The sequence below is a fragment of the Saccopteryx bilineata genome, chromosome 1 (assembly GCF_036850765.1).
Source record: "Saccopteryx bilineata isolate mSacBil1 chromosome 1, mSacBil1_pri_phased_curated, whole genome shotgun sequence".
In the NCBI taxonomy this organism is placed as follows: domain Eukaryota; kingdom Metazoa; phylum Chordata; class Mammalia; order Chiroptera; family Emballonuridae; genus Saccopteryx; species Saccopteryx bilineata.
The window spans coordinates 265,096,958-265,118,320 of NC_089490.1; the positions used below are offsets into that span (position 1 = coordinate 265,096,958).

General features: G+C 37.7%; 1 protein-coding gene and 1 long non-coding RNA gene across 9 annotated transcripts in view; one reads left to right on the top strand and one right to left on the bottom strand.

The window, feature by feature from the left end:
- LOC136312729 (uncharacterized) overlaps positions 1-21,363 on the top strand; it is a 176,484-nt gene that overhangs the window by 44,714 nt on the left and 110,407 nt on the right. The window lies entirely within an intron of this gene.
- Positions 1-21,363, bottom strand: part of RNF180 (ring finger protein 180) — a 199,026-nt gene that overhangs the window by 44,227 nt on the left and 133,436 nt on the right. For all 8 annotated transcript variants that reach the window (XM_066242444.1, XM_066242471.1, XM_066242452.1 and 5 more), the window contains 2 exons: positions 19,784-20,009; positions 8,950-9,078 (listed from right to left, as the gene is read on the bottom strand). In XM_066242444.1, the coding sequence (XP_066098541.1) occupies positions 8,950-9,078; positions 19,784-20,009 (355 nt within the window). The remainder of the gene's footprint in view (positions 1-8,949; positions 9,079-19,783; positions 20,010-21,363) is intronic.

Sequence of the window (21,363 nt, forward strand, 5' to 3'; positions counted from 1 at the left end):
GTGCAAAAGCTTTTCAGTTTCATATAGTCCCATTTGTTTATCCTGTCCTTTATTTCATTAGCCCATGGAGATAAATCAGCAAAAATATTGCTACGGAGAGTTTATTGCCTATGTTTTCTTCTAAGATGTTTATGGTTTCATGACTTACATTTAAGTCTTTTATCCAATTTGAGTTCACTTTTGTGAATGGTGTAAGTTGGTGATCCAGTTTCATTTTTTTTGCAAGTACCTGTCCAATTTTCCCAACACCATTTGTTAAAGAGACTGTCTTTACTCCATTGTATGCTCTTACCTCCTTTGTCAAATATCAGTTTGTCCATATAGGTGTGGGTTCATTTCTGGGTTCTCAGTTCTGTTTCATTGATCTATATGCCTGTTCTTATGCCAGTACCAGGCTGTTTTGAGTACGATGGCTTTGTAGTATAACTTGATATCAGGAAGTGTGATATCCCCTACTTTATTCTTCTTTTTCAGGCTTGCTGAGGCTATTCGTTCCATATAAATTTTTGGTTCCATATAAATTTTTGGAATATTTGTTCTATATCTTTGAAGTATGTCATTGGTATTTTAATAGGAACTGCATTGAATTTATAGATTGCTTTGGGTAATAGACATTTTAGTGATGTTTATTCTTCCACTTGTTTGTATCTTCCTTGATTTCCTTTATCAATGTTTGATAATTTTCCAAATACAAGTCTTTAACCTCTTTGGTTAAATTTACTCCTAGGTACTTTATTATTTTTGTTGCTATAGTGAAGGGGATTGTTTTCTTAATTTCTCTTTCAGATAGTTCATTGTTGGTGTATAAAAATGCCACTGACTTCTGAATATTGATTTTATATCCTGCCACCTTGCTGAATTCATTTATCAGGTCTAGTAGTTTTTTGACTGAGACTTGAGGGTTTTCTATGTGCAGTACAATATCATCAGCAAATAATGATAGTTTTACTTCTTTTCCAATTTGGATGCCTTTTATCTATTCTTCTTGTCTGACTGCTGTGGCTAGGACTTCCAGAACTATGTTGAATAAGAGGTGAAAGGAGGCACCCCTGCCCTGTTCCTGATCTTAAGAGGATTTCTTTTCATTTTTGCCCACTGATTATAATGTTGGCTTTGGGTTTGTCATAGATGGCCTTTATCACGTTGAGGTATGATCCCTGTATCCCCACTTTGCTGAGAGTTTTGATCATAAATGGGTGCTGGATTTTACCAAATGCTTATTCAGCATCTATTGATATTATCATGTGATTTTTATCCTTTCCTTTGTTTATGGGTTGAATCACATTGATTGATTTGCGAATATTGTACCAGCCTTGTCTTCCTAGAATAAATCCCACCTAATTATGATGTATATATTTTTTTCATGTATTGCTGGATCTGCTTTGCTAATATTTTGTTGAGAATTTTAGCATCTAAGTTTATCAGGGATATTGGTCTATAGTGTTCTTTCTTTGTAGTGTCTTTGCCTGGTTTTAGAATCAGTATGATGCTCGCCTCATAAAAGGCGTTTGGAAGTCTTCCCTCCTCTTGAATTTTTTGAAATAGCTTGAGAAGGATAGGAGTTAATTCTATGACTATTTGGTAAAATTCGTCTGTGAAGCCATCGGGCCCAGGACTTTTGTTTGTTGGGAGTTTTTTGATAACTGTTTCAATCTCATTTGATGAAATTGGTCTGTTTAGGTTTTCTGATTCTTCTATATTGATTTTTGAAAGATTATGTTTCGAGGAATTTGTCCATTTCATCTAGGTTGTCTAGTTTTTTGGCATACAGTTCTTCATAGTATTTTCTTACAACCCTTTGTATTTCTGCTGTGTCAGTTGTTACTTCTCCTCTCTCATTTCTAATTTTATTTATTTGAGTCCTCTCTCTTTTTTTCTTGGTGAGTCTGGTTAAAGGTTCATCTATCTTGTTTACCTTTTCAAAGAACCAGCTCTTGGTTTCATTGATCCTCTGTATTGTTTTTTTTAAAGCCTGTCATTTATCTCCGTTCTGATCTTTATTATTTTCTTCCTTCCACTTCCTCTGGGTTTTACTTGCTGTTCTTTTTCTAGTTCTTTTAGATGCAGGGATAAATTGTTTATTTGAACTTTTTCTAGCTTCTTAAGGTATGCCTGTAATGCTATGAACTTTCTTCTCAGGACTGCTTTTTCTGTGTCCCATAAATTTTGAGTTCTATGTTCATTTTCATTCATTTCAAGGGAATTTTTTATTTCTTCCTTGATCTTATTGTTAACCCATTTGTTATTTAATAACATGCTATTTAGTTTCAGAGTGTTTGAGTGTTTTTCAGTTTTCTATTGTAGTTGATTTCTAGTTTCATGCCATTGTGATCCGAGAAGATGCTTGATATGATTTCAGTCTTCTTAAATTTGCTGAGACTTGTTTTGTGTCCTAGTATGTGGTCTATCCTAAAGAATGTACCATTAGCACTTGAAAAGAATGTATATTCTGCTGCTTTAGGGTGAAAGGTTCTGAAGATATCTATTAAATACAGTTGATCTAGTGTGTCCTTTAAGTCTACTGTTTCTTTGTTAATTTTCTTTCTTGAGGATCTATCCAGTGATGTTAGTGGAGTATTAAAATCCCCTACTATTATAGTATTGCTGTTGATCTCGCCCTTTATGCCTATCAAAATCTGCTTTATATATTTAGGTGCTCCTATATTAGGTGCATTGATATTTATGATGGTTATATCTTCCTGTTGGATTGCTTCCTTTATCATTATGTAGTGACCTTCTTTATCCCTTACTATATATACCCTTTTGTTTTAAAGTCTACTTTGTCTGATTGCTACCCCAGCTATTTTTTCATTTCCATTTGCATGAAATATTTTTTTCCATCCCTTTACTTTCAGTCTATGTGTATCTTCTGTTTTGAGGTGAGTCTCTTGTAGACAGCATATGTATGGGTCCTGTATTCTTATCCATGCAGCTACTCTATGTCTTTTGATTGGAGCATTTAATTCATTTACATTTAAGGTTATTATTGATATGTAGTTGTTTATTGCCATTTTATTCTTTAAAGCTATATTCCTCTTTTACTAGATATTTCCTCCCTTTCTTCTGTTTACAGGACCCTTAACATTTCTTATAACATTGGTTAGGTTGAAATGAATTCCTTGTTTTGTTTTGTTTTGTTTGGGAAGCTTTTTATTTCTCCTTCAATTTTAAATGATAGCCTTGTTGGATAGAGAAGTCTTGGTTGTAGGCTCTTGTTTTGCATTACTTTGAATATTTCTTGCCATTCCCCTCTGGCCTCTAAAATGTCATCCTTATGGAGGTTCCTCTGTAGGTTTAGTCTGCTTACAGCTTTTAGTATTCTTTCTTTATCTCTTAATTTTTGTATTTTAATTATGATGTATCTTGGTGTTGGCTTTTTTAGGTTCATCCTTAATGGAACTCTCTGTGCTTCTTGAACTTGTGTGACTCTTTCCTTCACCAATTTAGAGAAGTTTTCAGCTATGATTTCTTCAAGTAAGCTCTCTATCCCTTGTTCTTTCTCTTCTTCTTCAGAAACCCTTATGATGCAGATGTTATTTCTCTTCAAGTTGTCACAGAGCTCTCTTAGAATTTCCTCAGACTTTTTGAGCCTCTTTTCTTTTTGCTGCTCTGCTTCTATGCTTTCGTTTATCTTGTCTTCTAGCTGATTCAATCCTCAGCTTCATCCATCCTGCTTTTAAATCCTTCCAATGTGGTTTTCATTTCTGATATTGTATTTATCATTTCTGATTCTTTTTTATTATTTCAATATCTCTTATATATACTTGCTATTTATCTAGGTGCTCGTTATGTCCTTCTACTGCTGCTCTAAGATCTTTGAGCATCCTAACAATCATTATTTTAAACTCTGCATCCCGTAATTTGGTTATTTCCATCTCATTTAGATCTTTCTCTGGGGATTTCTCTTGTTGATTCATTTGTGTTGCATTTCTCTGCCTTCACATTTTGTCTGTGTATAAGAAGGATGTGGCCACAGGAGTCCGATGGGTGTGGCCTCTGTGTTCCCTATGTGTGGTCTGTCTGCAGGCCAGCCCCCTCACCGCCACTGCCTCAAGCGTTTGGGCTTGGGTGTTGCCACCCCTGGCCAGATGCAGCAGTCACTGTGGCATCTGCCTTGCCTCCACGGGTGGGACTGTGTTTGCATGCACGGGCTGCAAGCCTTGGTCGACCTGGCCTCTGCACTGCCCACAGGGGCGGGACTGCACTCCTGTGCCTGTGCTGCAAGACCTGGCTGCCTTTGGCCTTCACCCTACTCCCACATATGAGACTGCATTCACATGTTTGGGCTGCAAGCCCTGGTGGACCCCTTGCCTCCACATCACCCCCACAGGTGGGATTGCACTCCTGTATCCAAGCTGCAAGCCTTGGCCGGCCCTTTGGCCTTAGCCCCACCCCTGGGAGCAGACTGTGCTCGGGTGCCAGGGCCACATGTCTCGGCCCTGCAGGTGGGGCTATGCTCCTGCGCCCAACCGCAAATCTCAGCCAGTTCCCTGGCTTTCGCCTTGCCTCTGCTGGTGGGACTGCAGGTAGGATGGCTCTCTCGTGCCCAGCCCGCAGCCACAGGTCAGACAACTTTTGTGTGCCCCTCCTGCATTGCGGCCACCCTCGGCCTCCACCCCAGCTGGGAGGGATTCTCAGTTGCTGCCGGCCTCGGCTTCCATCCCTGTGGGCAGGACTGTGCTCATGCCGGGCCACAGCCGCGGTCAGCCCCGGGCTTCTGCCCCCTCTGATGGGACGCTTTTGTGTCCCGCCACCGCCTGCCCTCCTGCGAGCACTCAGCAGTGTGGGGGTGGCGATACAGCTCAGATCTTAGCACTCAATATTGCATCCCTGACAGACTCCCTGCTTCAAAGTGACTCTTTGCTCTGAGTGCAGCAGGGTAGCTTCTGTTTGGCTGGTGACCTGATTCCCTTTGCTGGTATTGCTGGTTCTAGGAAAAATATTCACTTTAGATTTGGGGAGTGACTCAACCCAGAGGTTAGGGTGGCTGTCCCTCAGCTGTGATTTTCAACCTTTTTTTTTTTCATGGCACAAACACACACTAATTACTAAGGTCAGTGCCCCTGACTAAATACAACCATTTTCATCTCATGGCACAAATAAATTAGTTACTAAAGAAGAAGAGGTCAGGGCCTCTTTTTCTTTAGTAATTATTTTATGAGTGCATGAGAAACAAAGGTTGAAAATCACTGCCTCAAAGTGTTTCTCCCTGTGCCTCCTAGATTACTCTCTCTTTCTGCTACTCCAGTCCTCTCTCAGCAATCCCTGTCCCCTGGAGCCCCAGATGACTAGTTGTGAAAGAGATTTTCTGTGTGGTTCCTTTAAGATGAATCCTGGGTCTGAGAAATCTGTCTCTTTCTCGCAAATAGTATCCTGGCTTGTTTTGCAGCTAAATACTGTCTGTACGGCTCTTCTAGGCTCTAGGGCTGCAGGCTGGGGCTTTGTTCCTGGGGCCCAGGACCCTCCCCTCTCCACTAAACTCACTTCCCACTGTGCGATTCCCTCTGGGCTGCTGCTCGCTCCTGGGAGCTGGGCAGCTCTTTCCACGTTTCCTACCAGTCTCAATGTGCCTTCTTCAATAATCCTTGGATGAAGAGTCCTTTTAGTTTAGTCCAAAGTTGGTTTCTCTAGATAATTGGGTTCTTAAAATTAAGTGTAATCCACTTTGGTTCTGGGAGGTGGAAGTTGGTATGTCCACCTACTCCATCACCATCTTGCCTCCTCCCAGAAAAATAAGTTTTAAAGGTGATGTCAAGACTTATAAAATTTTAGCAAGACAAAATGGCACCTCAGAAATAGATCCAAACACATGAAAATTTGAAATGTAACATATTAGCACCGTGGATCTATAGGAAAATGATAAATTATGTTCAATAAATGGTGGTTGGAAAAAATTAAGCATAAAAAAAAATTCCCCAAAGCAGTTGGATCCTTACGTACAACAGAGCACCTCCCCTTCCCCCAAACCCAGAAAACACTACCACAGATCAATTCCAAAGACCTTTAAATCTGTTTGAAAAATGGAAAATATGGGTGGGGGCACAGAGAAGAATTTCTTAAAGCAGATAATACACACCAGAAAGAAGATGAAGAAAATGAAGGAATATAATAATTCATTAAAAGATTTCATAAAGTAGACCACAAGCTGCCATTCATATAATTAACAGGAAAAAGAGTCACCCAAAAGTATTTTAAAACTCTCAGAAATCAATAAGAAAAATACACTCAATAGAAAAATGGATAAAAGTCAAATGAGTATTACCGTTAAAGAAACTCAACTGCCCAAAACACATATAAGCTATGTTCAATTCCCATTGGTAATTAGAGAAGTTGAAGTTAAAACCCTGATGTGATATCATTTTATACCTGTCAGACTGTAAAAACCTAAAGGACAGAAAATACAAATGTGGGAGACAAAGCTGGGGATAACGCACGGCAGTCACTTAGGGAAGTGGTTTGGTTCAGGTAATCAAGGTCAAGATGTGCTTTGCTTACGACTGCTGAAAAAATTCCAGCAGTTTTTTACTGGAATTTTTTCTAAAGGAACTCATGCTCCAGGACACACAAAAAACATATTTATAGCAGCATGGTTTATAATAACAAAACTCTGGACAACTCAATTGCTCATCATCAGGAGAATGAATAAACTGTGCCATAGTCACCTAATGGACTGAGTAGAGCAATAAAAACAAATGAATGTGGCTACACTCACTGAAATGGATGTAGCCAAGGCACATAATGCTGAGTGACAAAGCAAAAAAATGATAAATACAAAAATCAGGGGAACAGAAAGCAAACCAAGGAGTCTAGTCTGTGATTAAAATCCTCTGTGTGGCAGTTACAGAGGCTTTACCTGGCAGGGCTCACAGGAGAAAGATGCCCTCCGCACATCAGTCTTGGTGTACAGACAGTGACTATTGTCTCTGAGGGAGCTGTGGTCAAGGTCTCACACCAACATTCCTAGTCCCTGATGCTGTGGGCAGGCACACCTCTGCTGAGACTTCTTTGGAGGGGTTCAGGGGAGAAACCTTGAAGAAGGCTTTTCTGACCCTGAATTAGCACCCAGTAGCCTTACACTTCTAGCCCTTCTTATTTGCCACACCCCCCACCCCAACAAAAACAAAACAAACAAAAAAACCTTACTGAAGGAACCTCAGGGCCCATAAAACTGCTGGTGCTTTTTGGTTCGAACACCCTAAGCAGTGCAATAAGCCCCGTCTCTGTGCTGCTCCACCTGAGCCTGGCCCAGTGTGTCGCTCTATCGGGAAAGTGGAACGGGGAACTGACATTTCCTTCTGTTTTAGACTCTTGCTTATACCATTGCACCAAGCGACAAAAGGCCTAACTCTCGGTTTTGGCTGAGCCTGACAGCTCAGCTGAGCTCCTAACAGTAACATATTTCTTAAGCTAGGTTTTGTAATAAAGCTACTTTGAATCTCCTTCATAAAATCTTATAAAAAGTTAAGTTCTGTGGAAATCCTATGTGGAGGACAAATAAGATGAAATCACAAAGAAGCAACTGTTTAAATTATAGCTTCAGTACCCCAGAATACAAAAAGATGAAGGAAATTATGAGGTTATCAGAAAGGTGCTTCATTCTTTTTAATATTTGGGTTTCTGGTAGAAGGTAGGATATAAAGGCATCTTTTAAAACACATAATTCACATCGTAAATTTTTTCTTTGGCATGAAATCCTATAAGAAATAGTTTTTTTTTTTTTTTTTTTTTTTTTTTTTTTTTTTATTTTTTTTTTATGACAGAGACAGAGAGGGACAGACAGGAAGGAAGATGAGAAGCATCGATTCTTTGTTGTGGCAGCTTAGTTGTTCATTGATTGCTTTCTCATATGTGCCTTGACCAGGAGCTACAGCAGACTGAGTGACCCCCCCCCCTTGCTGAAACCAGGGGCCTTGTGTTCAAGCTGGTGAGTCTTGCTCAAACCAGTTGAGCCTGTGCTCAAGCTGGCAACCTTGGAGTTTCGAACCTGGGCCCTCCACATCCCAGTTGGATGCTCTATCCACTGTGCCACTGCCAGGTCAGGCAAGAAATACCGATTTTCTTATAGTATTTGATTTCATATTATATTTTGGGCTAAACGGGATACATTTTAAATGTTTTTATACTGAATCTGTGGATAATATCATAAGGATCAAATACTAAAGTTGCACAGTAGTTCATGCTCTTGACATACCATGGTTTTATAAAAGGTGAAATTATATTTTATGTCCATATTGTATGATTCTCATTATACAGTAACAAATTCCCAAAGGTAAAAAGGAGATTGCCTTGCTCTTATTTTGGTAATTCCTTATATCGATATAGTACTATTAGTTATAATTTAGAATGTATTTTCACATCAGCTCATTCAATCCTTACAACTACTCTAATTGATAAATTCAGTGGGGCAGATATAATTATTCCCATCTTATAGCTCAGAAGACAGAAACAAAAGAAGAGGTTCTGATAACATCCCTGAACAACTCGTTAGACCTGAACATAGAACTAGTACGACGGATGCCTCTGAGACATGCTCCACACCAAGGCTCTGCCACTTTCTACCTGTGGAACTGTAAAATATTAAAACTGCATAGACAGCTTGTGATAATGAACTATTCAGAATCTTTATAAAGAACATCAGTGCTTTTGTCAAATATTAGCTTTTGACAAATCTGTTATTTTTGAGGTGAATTTCATTTTCTACACAGTAAACATTATTGACAGCAAGGCAAAGTAAATTTAATGAGTTTCTCCCAAATTTTGCTCTTACTGCATAGCCTCTATTTTCTTCATATGTACACACCAATAGTTTTCAATAAAATCATTACTTAAAATTTATCAATTCAGAAGTATATTTCTACTAACATTTCTATGGCAGTAGTGAAACAGGTTTAATAAGAGAGCTAGGACAAAGTTAGCAGACTTTTTTTTTTTTTGGATCAGTTTCCTTACCTCCAAAAAGATGGAATGCTTTCTTTTTGCAGCTTGGTAGGGGCCATTTTGCAGAGCTGGATTTCTGAAAGCTTTGTTTTATTTTCAAATATTCTTTAGGGAAGAATGTTTTTGTGGCATTGTTCAGTTCTAGAATAAAGCAAAGAAAAACAGTATTTTTTATTTTTATTTTTTTAAACATTTAGACTTTTTTTTAGATTTTTTTATTTATTAATTTTAGAGAGAGGAGAGAGAGAGAGAGAGAGAGAGAGAGAAGGGGGGAGGAGCAGGAAGCATCAACTCCCATATGTGCCTTGACCAGACAAGCCCAGGGTTTTGAACTGGTGAGCTCAGTGTTCTAGGTTGACACTTTTACCCACTGCGCCACCACAGGTCAGGCCAGAAAACAGTATTTTTAATAGTAATTTTAGACATCGAGTAAAATGTCAGGAATGTAAAAATATAATTGTTGCAGTATTTTGGTAATATAGTCAGCTCTCTTTAAGACAGTGAAGATAAAAGTAGAGTCAATTTTCTTTTGAAGTTAAGCAAACATAATTCTCTCAAACTCATATTTGCAGCAACTTTGATATGCTCACACACAGAACACAGATCTACTGTGTAGCTCCTCTGTCAAATACTGTGCCAGATGTGGAGGATGCACTGATGAATAAGACATAGCTCCTGCTCCCAAGAAGACTGCAGACTAAAAGATGGAAATAAACAGGTCTACAAACAAGGGGAATAATGTGCTAAGGGTATAGCAATAGAATAGGTAGTATACAAGCACTTGAGGCTCAGGAGTGACAAGGGCAAGGAAAATCCCTTTTAGAACTTTTTACTTCATAATCTCTTTAGTTCATGCTATATATCACATGATGAGTCTAATGCTGTTGATTTATGGAAGTTTAAAAAAATGAAATAATTCTCAACCTTTCAGGAGCTTGTTAAATATGTTAGAAAAAGAAAATATTCACTTCAGGTAAACACAGACCAGAGAACACACATGATGAGATTCATTTTAAGTAGTAGGAAGTCTATATAGCCAAGTAGAGCAAGGCATGATCTGCATCTGACTTCTTACTGGCCAAGTTCTCGGAGAGGCCAGTGCAGAGTGGGTTACTAACTTGAGAAGTTAACTCTAGTTTTCTCATCAATGGTCCCCTCTTACTTTTCATCTCACAATATTGCCTAGAGTATTTTCTGTTTCCATACTACCTCAGGCTTTGAGCTTTCGCTCAAACCATTTCGCTTACATTACATTTCCTCTATTGTTCGTAATTATTCCCTTGTATTGAGTCTTACTTATTTCACAGGAAAAATGAATCCACAAAGTTTATATTTAACAATAAAAGAATGTAAAAAAATAGACTACTTTTGGCAAGTGAGCTTATGTATTAAATCTACAACATTCTTTAACTTCCCTTCCCCATCTCACAGCCAAGAACTAGTAATTCAAGCACACAAGTTAGAGAAAAAGTATTTGCATAATTTGTATGCTCATTATGTATTTGAGGGTTATGGCTAGTGAATTTTTTTATCCTTTATGTGTTTAGCAGTTAAATCATTTCACATTGGATATGCTGACAGTGTTTTCTGCAGTAATGCACTGCTGTTTTACTAAAGTTCACCTTGCCTCGGCCTGTAAACAGCCCCATGGTCATGGCACTATTATGTGGTTCAATTCAAAGGTTTCATCAATATCATTCATACTGATGAAGAGAACTGAATCAGTTATCAAATAATTTATAACACATTCACTCATAGTAATGATTATCTTCCTGCAGGACTAATCCTTAAGTAATAATGATTAATTCATGGTCTTTTCTGACAAATTAAAAATTCCATAAGATAAGTGGTATTGTGTTAAGAATGAACTCTTGGACAAATGACATGCAACTCTTTAAATGCCTTTAGAAATGAGACTAGTGTGATAAGTAAATGAAGATTTCATGTGGGAGATAATATAAACCAAGTTGAAGAGTTTACAACTCAAGAATTCTTACTCCTACCCTTTCATTCTCCTCTCCCCCATACCCCTCCTTCTTCGGAGAACTTGTAGCAGTATTCTAACTGCCATTGCTCTACTCTCATTTATACTGAAAACTTATTTGGACTTGTTGAACTCTAGTACACCTGATGGAAAGGACATGCTTGTAAGAGTCATCCAATAACTTTATTTGTAATAACTGGCCACCACTGCTGGGCCAAATATGAACTGGATTCTAATGCCTCTTAACTGTGGAATCATCCATGAGTTGTAGAACTTCTCTTTGTACTTGCTTTCTGCACTTATCCTGCAAACATTCATTCTGCATCTGGCACTTTGCTCATCCAGCTAAGAATCTAGAATTAATTAAATGTGATTCTTGTCTGCAGGGCATTATACTGGACAAATGATTCCAAAATGGCTGTCTGCAGCCTGGCTGTGCATCAGGATGATAAAAACCTAGTTCTGGGAACTGCCCAGATATACTGCAGCAGACCTGCTGGAGAAGTGACCTCGGAGTCTCCACTACACTGCAAGCTCCTTGCATTGTTCTGATGCAGTGGTAGATTTCATAACCACTGAATAAAATAATCTCACCCTTTTCTGTTATAAAATCATTTCAAATTATTTAAGTATATTAAATCTTATTTTTATTTGGTGTAAACTCTATAAACCTTACCCAAGGATGCTGTTCTTGCTATAGCACTATGTTGCACAGATCTAATGGCATTTTTTTTTAAACTTAAAAATGCAGAATTTGGCAGCAACAAATAAAATATTCAATGTTACATTTCTCAAAATTATCTGGAAGAAGCCTTAAAAAACCTAAAGACAGACCAAGATGTACGGCTCAGAATAAAAGGTGATAAAATCACCTTTATTCCCACCACTGCCAATCCTACCTATTAGGGGGTAGATGCTTTTTATTAAAATACACATTATAATGTATTGAATGGAATCAATATTCATATTGTTGAATATGTTAGAAAAAGACAAAAACCTGAATATCCTAGAAAGATTCTAAAGTCTGATTAAATGGTACATTTAGTTAAATGTGGTAGCAGTACCAGTGGAAACAGCATCTTTGTGTGACACTATCATAAAATTAATACATGAGGCCCTGGCTGGTTGGCTCAGCAGTAGAGTGTCAGTGTGATGTGTGAAGTCCCAGGTTCAATTCCCAATTGGGGCACATAGGAGAAGCGACCATCTGCTTCTCCACTCCTCCCCCTCTTCCTTCTCTTTTTCTCTCTCTGTCTTCTCCTCTCTCTTTCTCTCTGTCTTCTCCTCCTGAAGCCATGGCTGGGTTCGGGTGAAGTTGGCCTTGGGTGCTGAGGATAGCTCCATGGCCTCGGCCTTAGGTGCTAAAAATAGCTCAGCTGCCGAGCAAAAGAGCAACAGCCCCAGATGGGCAGAGCATCGCGGGGTAGGGGACTTGCCAGGTGGATCCCAGTGGGGCAAATGTGGGTATCTTTTTGTCTACTCGTCTCTCACTTATTAAAAAATAAAAAATTAGTACAATTGTTAGAATGAAGGAATTCTAGTCTTCTCATTTTGGCTGAGTGCAAAGTTAATCACCAACTACATAAAAACAATTCAATTATAGTATTTATTACCATGAGTTTTACTGTATTATGTCACAGACAATAAAATTAGACTACTGCATATACATGATAATTTTTCACTATATGCAGTACCAATAGAGTGGTGCAACTGTGATTTCAGCTTTATACTTAAATGTTGGTAATTTTATACTTAACTAGTTATAATTAAATATTTGTTAACAATAGTTAAAAGTACTCTGATAAGTGTAAGACTCAAAACTGTAAAATAGGCATAATGCCTGCATTAAACTTCATTTAGAAAAAAGGTAATCATAACATTACAGGGTAAAGTGCTGTAACAGGATTAATTCAGGCCTTACAGTCTTATTAAGAAGGAAAATATCATGAGTATTATAATAAACATAGGGCATACTCATTTAGCTGGAACCACTGTTATTATGTTCTAATTTAAAAACTAGGATATATGTGTCCAGCCATCTCATTCAGATATTAAAGGACTTGTTTACCCATTTAAAATTACTTCTCATTCTTAAAAAAGTTTTTCCCCCTGATAATTCTCTTCTGAGTTCTATGTTGTTTGAAAACATAATATTTCATTTCATCAATGAGGCCATTTGTAAAAATAATCTGACAAAAAAGGAAATCTGCAGCGTGTTATAATAGTTAAAAAAAACAAACTACTTTCTCCAACAGTATTGCATTACAGTTGACTAATTATGGGTGCTGACCCTCATACAGTAAAAAATCTACATATAAATTTTGACCCCCACCCAAATATAACTATAGTCATTTCTAGATATCCATGGGGGCAGGTTTTAGGGTCCCCTGCAGATACCAAAATCTGTGGATCTCAAGTCCCTTATATAAAATGGCACAGAGCAATGCATACAGTTGGGCCCCTGCAGCACATACTTCCAAATGAGGATCAAAAATAGTTTTTGATCCATGGTTGGTTGACTCTGTGACTGCAAAACCTGGGGATATGAAGAAACAATGGTTGATTTATTGAAAAAAATACATGGGTAAGTGGGCCCACTCAGTTCCAACCCATAGTATTCAAGGGTCAACTGTATACACATAGGAAGGGTCCTAACTTTGAGTGGAGATCCAACTGTTTCTTATTTTAATAGGTGCTGTGCATGCTTATTCACAGGCATTATTTAGCACTAGGAGATTTATTGATAATAAAGTACATTTGCAAGAAACAGACAAGACTGGGGATCAGAGTCTAACAAAATAATCTTTATCAGCTAAAGCTGAATCCTCATGTCTTAACATAGTTTTCTGTTTAGTAATCTCTTGTGAGATGATCCTTAGAAATTTTATAATCTCATCTCACTCTTATAAAATCTCACTCATATAACTGATTATCTTATACAATCAATATAATATGTCGATTTTACTGTTTTTTTCAACCTTAAACAGCTTTCTTTGTATAATTGGACAGTAGCAAGAGTAAAACTGAGTTAGGATGCTGTGTCAAGGAGAGCTGAGATATTTTCCTTACATAGGAATGGAGAAGGGCTAATATATCTTGGCATTGAGCTCACTTTACCATGTACCAATGAAGAGCCACAAACTGTCTTAAAACTATCAGCAAGGCTTCAAGGCCATGCTTACTTTGCAGCTCTGCTAGTAGGGCAAGAAAGTCTCATTTGCTAATGACCATAATCTCCTAGTGAAATTCATTTACCTAGATGAGGCAACAAGACATGCTCATGTGTATGGAAACAACACAAGTTAGATAAAAAACATGAGTCTACTATTATAGCTTGTATTCAACAGAACATGACTAGTTTGACTCAAAGAAATATGAACAATATAAGTTTAAGTAAGAACCAGCTCTTCAGACATGGCAGGTTCTTGCCCTGGGGTGGCAGAAAGGTCTGCTACCACTAGTAACTGCATACCCTATGGAATTTGGGGCCAAGAGGAGCTCTGCATGCTGGGAAAAGAGAGGTCAACCAGGAAAGTCTGTGTCCTCTGAAAATAAAATCAAACCTAATTTTCATATCCTTTCCTAGTAAATTGTTCAAAGTTAAAATCTAGTTTAGTGAGTCCCATTAGCTAAATATGTAGAGTGATGATAAAAGTATATACAACAAGGAAAAAACCAAACCCAAAACAAATATTCTATATTTGATATTTTGTCAAAATAAATTTGTGGACTTTAAAATATCTGAGTTATTATAGAATGTTACTGATGCTTAATGATATTAATATTTAGGAGTTCCTATTTTATTAGCTATATAAATTACTAAGATTTTATCCATTTTGATATGTAATATTTATAATAATAATTTCATTTATCATTTGAATATTTAGTATCCTACTCATGAGCCATCTGGTTTATGTTGGGAGAGCTGACTACTTGAAAAAAAATGAGGTCTATGTTAGGAACAAAGATGTAATGCATACTCTTTAACAGCCAATATTGTCTACTAATTTTTTTTCTATCAACTTTCAATAGTATATCTTGACCTCCAGTAAACAATCGATATTAATGTCTTCTACCCTTTGTTCTACATATCCTGTCCTAATTCAACTTCTCACCTTTAAGTGTTAAGTATTTTATCAAGTTTGCATCCAACAGTGCTAAGTAATTTAAGAAAGATCACATAACCAGTGAATGTTACAGTTTAGGTTTAAAATCCTTATTTTCCTAAAACACAAGTTATGGGAAAAATGACAACCCCTTATTAATTGGACAAATCTCTTGAGGTTCCTTAGAAAATGACAGCTTTTCCACTTTAACCTTTGACCATAACTGTCCCCTGGTCTGTACATAAATGAAATGAGATGATTAACTCATTCACTTAAATAACTCTCAAGGGTCAGTAAGGTTAACAGAATAGACTAAGATTGGAAACTAACTTTCTCAAAATATCAACCAAAGCACCTAAAACCAAAAGAGGAAAATAATCTCAGCAAAACAAAAAAATATGCTATAAAGCTAATAAAAGTGGTGCTTTGGAAGGAAATTACAGAAATTTTATTGAGAGGCAATATACCATAATAACAATTACTCAATATTATAACAATGTCAATTAAAAATACAAATTATCAAAAAAAGTAAATTATCCCCAGATAACCTATAAGTTTAATTCACTTGTACATTATTAAACAAGCTATAGTAATTATAAGATTGAAGTTATGGTATAGTACAAGACAGAAATCTGAATGAAACAGAACAGCTTCCAAGAAATACACATTTTAGTAATTATTGTTATTTTTAGTGTTATTATTATTTTTTAAAGAAAGGCAATTCAAGCAGCATAGGAAAAATGGATTGTTTAGCAAATATTATTAGACAAATGCCTCAGGAAACGGAAGAAAGGTACTGTACTCTTAATCTAACCATGCACTATAATAAGTAGACTAGAATGAAATGTAGGGAAATGAGAACAAAATGAATACCTAAAATAAATATAGGCAAGAAGAATGTTTATATACTTCTGTAGTGGAAAAGGCTTTTTAATACCTAACTTTGAAATTAGAAATAATAAAGAAAAAGATTGTTAAATGAGACTATATAAAAATACAGTTCTAAACATTCCTAAAGTACAAGAAACATAATTAATGTATAAACCAGGAAAATGATTTGCAAATAGGACAGTTTTACGCTGACATTACTTAAAAATTTCTTTTGCTAATAAACAAGAAAAAGATGAGCAGATCAAAAGAAAAATCAGCAAAGAGCATGGTAAGAGATTTCAAAATGGGGACAAAAAAGACAACCAGAGTACAGAGCAAATAAGGCCTTGTATACTGCTGCTTGCAACAATTTTGAAGCATAATTTTGCAATGTAGACATAGCCTTAAAACACACATAGGCTTTAACTACCAATTCTACTTCTGGAAATACTCAGAGATGTGTGCAAATATTTATTCATATATATCAGCAAATAAATAATAAATAACCAAATGTCCCATAATAGTAGATACCTTAAGTAGATAAGGATATAATCACAAGAATTTTAAGTAAAACATAGCAGGTTAAACACCTTATGTACAGTATGATCTCAATATTTTTGTAAAAAAAAGTATATAAAATATTCTGAAAGGATACTTTAAATGGTAAGACTATGAAGGATTTTGAACTTGTAATTTTATTTGTATGTTCTGATTTTGCTATAATGAATTATTTTACTTATATAATTTTAAAAGTTATTTTTAAAAGAGAAAAGACCATATTTTTGGCTATCTGATTAGCAATGTTGGTTTCCCTAGTTTATACTGATATTCCCTTAGGTGTTATCACAGAACACCATAAACACAATGTTAGAAGACCTGATACTGTATTTGTTCTGAGATGTTTTTAAGGACATTGCCTACTCCATCTTTCATTATACCCTAGAGGAAAAATCACATGAAAAATTCCTTTTAAAGTACCAGAGAAACCTTTGCTTACTCTAAGAAATTGCTTTGTTTCCTTTCATGAATCCTGAGAATCATTTGTGTACTTTTTTTCCCCTTAGGCAGCAAGAATATTTAAAACCAAGCAGTTCATCTAATTGTAGTCACAATGTAGGGCCCAATGGCTTATTTATCAGCCCTTCCCCCCTTACCTGGTCTTTATATTCCATTTCAATTAATAAATTCCCTTGCCCAGGCCCTGGCTGGTTGGCTCAGCGGTAGTGTCGGCCTGGCGTGCGGGGGACCCGGGTTCGATTCCTGGCCAGGGCACATAGGAGAAGCGCCCATTTGCTTCTCCACCCCCCACCCCCTCCTTCCTCTCTGTCTCTCTCTTCCCCTCCCACAGCGAGGCTCCATTGGAGCAAAGATGGCCCGGGCGCTGGGGATGGCTCCTTGGCTTCTGCCCCAGGTGCTAGAGTGGCTCTGGTCGCGGCAGAGCATCACCCCCTGGTGGGCAGAGCGTCGCCCCTGGTGGGCGTGCCGGGTGGATCCCGGTCGGGCGCATGCGGGAGTCTGTCTGACTGTCTCTCCCCATTTCCAGCTTCGGAAAGAAAAGAAAAAAAAAAATTCCCTTGCCCAGCTATTTTGTTTATTTTTTTTTATTTTTTATTTTTAGAGAGGATAGAGAGACAGAGAGAAGGGGGAGGAGCTGGAAGCATCAACTCCCATATGTGCCTTGACCAGGCAAGCCCAGGGCTTTGAACCAGCAACCTCAGCGTTTCCAGGTTGACGCTTTACCCACTGCGCCACCACAGGTCAGGCTATTTTGTTGATTATATCTTTTAAAACACCTCAAATCCTTTTAAGGTAGGGTATAAAGTATTAAGTAAGATAGTCCATTATTACTGTCATCTTTTAAATTACAGTATACAACCACACACTTATTTCAGTAGAATATGTATTCCCAATATGATTTATTTTAGAAGAACCAATTTTGAAAATAAAGAAAAATATGGTGCCTGACCAGTGGTGGCACAGTGGATAGAGCATTGACCTGAGACGCCAAGGTCACAGGTTGAAAACCCTAAGGTCACTCGCTGGCTTAAGCGAGGACTCATCCAGCTTGAGTATAGGCTCATCAAACTGAGTGCAGGGTTGACAGAGTGTGGGATCATCAACGTGATCCTATGGTCACTGACATGAGCCCAAAGGTCACTGGTTTGAAGCCCAAGGTCACTGGCTTGAACAATGGGTTGCTGGCTTGAACAAGGGGTCACTGGCTAGGCTGGAGCCCTCGGTAGGGCAGGTATGAGAAGCAATCAATAAACAACTAAAGTGATGCAACTATGAGTTGATGCTTCTCATCTCTCTCTCTCTCTCTCTCTCTCCTCTCTCTCTAAAAATAAAATTTAAAAAAGAAAAATATGGCATTGCTGTTTTGATGAATGAATCAAGAGAGATGAGTCATTATTGTTTTCAGATGTTAAGGAAAGCAATTTTAAAATAACTATCAGTGTTAAATTAGATCATGGAAGGCAAAGACAACATCTGCCTAGATCATAATGTTTACAGCCTAGATGCTTCCTATTAAAACAGGCTTTTAGTGAATGCTTTCTTGCATAGATAGCGATAACACTGAGAAAGTGATGTCATTGGTGCCTCTACTTTTTCCACTCCAAGGAACCCAGCAAGGGTTCTGGTATTAGGAAAAAAAAAACACTTCTATTTCAATATAAGCCAGAAATGAGGAAATCTCCAGTAAGATTCCGCCCTCTCATGGAACTGCTTCCCTCGCTCTCTATCCCTTACCTATTCTTTCCAATGAAAGGAAGAGTAATCTGTCTAGTGAGACTGATGACAGCTTGATGCTTCTGACCACATTTCTCTACTGGGTAGAGTCACTATGCTTGGCATGTCATTTTGTCTCTTTTTGTCTCCAGGTCTAAGTTCAGGTCAGTGATTTTGTTTCAGCTACATGCACTAGGCAGATCACAGAGGTCTATCTTGCTCCTTATTTGATTACTGACCCTTAAACCAGGTTTGCAAGTCTTCATTTGGCTGGTTGGGTTAGGATATTCAGAGCTTATCTTCATCATCTGACTCTCCCTGACAGTGGATCCTTCAATTTTCTTTTAGGGAAGAGAAATGTGCCATGTGTAATCTTCAATATACTATTAATAAAGTATGGTATGTACTCTGGTCCCCATTAAGTCCTCTGTGGTTGAGGTGAGAATATGAAGATAGAAATTTTTTCCTTTAACTTTTAGCACACTGTAGTGCATTCTATAAATGTCAGTCTCACCTGCTCACCTGTATCACTCGTCCCTTATTTCTTAGCAGTTCTCTATGTTCCACATCCATGATTTGCTTTTCCCCTCTCCTTTGGGATGTTTTAAATACTGTTAAATTACATCTTTGCACAATAATCAGCTAAACAAATCCTTGCTCCAATTTTACTTTTCTCATTCAAGAAGAAAGACCTTACGATCATCTGGAGTGTGGGGGAAGGCATGGTAGTTTTCCTCAGCTATTTACAGATGTATTCTCTGAGCCTCCTGAGGAAATAACAAGGGCTAGAGAATGAGTAGTGGTGGAAGGCAGTATGAGGAATAAACAATCAGCCGAGCCGCTTCAGATTTTAATGGAATATCCTTGACACCGGAGAAGTCCAAGTAAAGACTGAATAACAACTACTTAGGATGTCTTAGTAAAGACCTCAGTATAAAGTAAGAGCGATTAGAGCCGAGAACCTATTCTTACCTATGATTCTATGATTTTAACATAGTTCTATGAGTTGGGAAAGCACTGTTTTAGATTGGAGAGTAACACATTATGCTGCACATGATTTTCAATAACTTGCTCATAATAGTTATAAAATACCTCTAGATCTGGGACAAAGAGGTAGTCAGAATAATCAGGCAGTCAGGTTAAAGGAAATAGTTACCTGTCTGGAAAAAGACTCTGGAAATAATTGTTCGACACAGTGGGCAGGGAGTGCTTGCAGGATTGTCTTTGGCAAGAGTTCGTAAGCAGGGCTCACAGAAGACGTGGTGGCAAGGGTAACACATGTATGGGTTGAAATAAACATCCAGACACACTGCACAGATGTAGCTTTCCTTTTCTTCTACATATTCATTCTCATCATCTGTACTCATGTCATTAGTCAAAGTCTGCAAAACACAAGCAAAAACAATCTTTCTTAGTTCAGTTTGAGATTAGTTTCCTTGATAGAGACTGACTTTACATTCTGTTAGAATGTATGAAAATATTTCTGCAAAGCACATAATATGTTTCAGTGACATAGTCAAATGAACAGAAATGTTACCTTGCAAAGTGAGAAGAAACTGAAAACATACTGTACATGAAAAAACTCATAAGTCTGACTCTTTTTATATAATGCTAAGTGCTAAAATATACCTAACCACATATATTAAGCATACTTGTACCTTGATTTAACCAGCACCATTCAGTAAGTGTTAGGCATACCAGTCCCAGGATTACAGATTGTTCACCTAGCACACTCCCAACACAGCAAATAAACTGTTACAAGGTTATGAAGCCTTATATGGGCACCCACCAATGACGAAAAGTGAGGACAAGAAGATATCATACTTCATCTTTATATCCTGCATGGAAGGTTCTCTATTCTACACTTTGCACCTTCCTGGACCTCAAAGCCAAAAAAAGGCCAAAGCCTGTTATGTCAGGAAGTCAACAAGGCAAAGAAACTCGCAGTAATTCTGTGATTGGCCACGCAGTGGGGAAACGTGATGACTGTGCTGCCCCTCCCCGCCACTGGATAGTTAGAAAGAAGTTATTAAGAGGTAGTTATGAAAGAGGCAGCACAGAGGTTAATAGCACAAGGTCTGTAGCAGAGTTCCTGTTACTTAATTAATCTCACAATTTCCTCCTCTGTGAGTATTAAATGAGGCAATCCATCTAAATGTTTAGCACATGCCTGGCACATAGTAAATATTTAATACATGTTAGCCTCAGCCATCCTCCTCTTCTCTCCCCCAACACATCCCTGTCCATCTTATAGGCCCTACAGTGTTTTCTAGGACTCTGAGAAACATTTCTGCAAACCAGGCCTGGACTCAGTCCATGGAGGCATGGAGGGAACCCCTACTTTGGTATTTGTGAGGAATGGAGATCATGATGAACATCTGAACAGGCACTGGGTTTACTATGTGTAAGTTACATGAAATGTAAAAGGTATGTCAATGAGGCCAGCAGAGCCTTGAGAATACAGAAAAACCTTTCTACTAGATAAACTGTTACTTGATTTGTCCGGATGGCTTTGCTTCCCCTCGGCCAGTCTCCTTCTGCTACTTGCTGGTGATTTCTCTTCTATGAAGGACACAGCGAACCTTTAGTCCATTTATTTTTTATTAGGTTGTCTGATTTTTCTTCTAGATGAATAAGTATTTATACTTAATTTTTTTTTTTTTATGGATTAGATGTGTTGCAAATATTTTCCCCTGGTTTCTCTGGTGTGCCTTTGTACTCTTTTCATGATGTTTT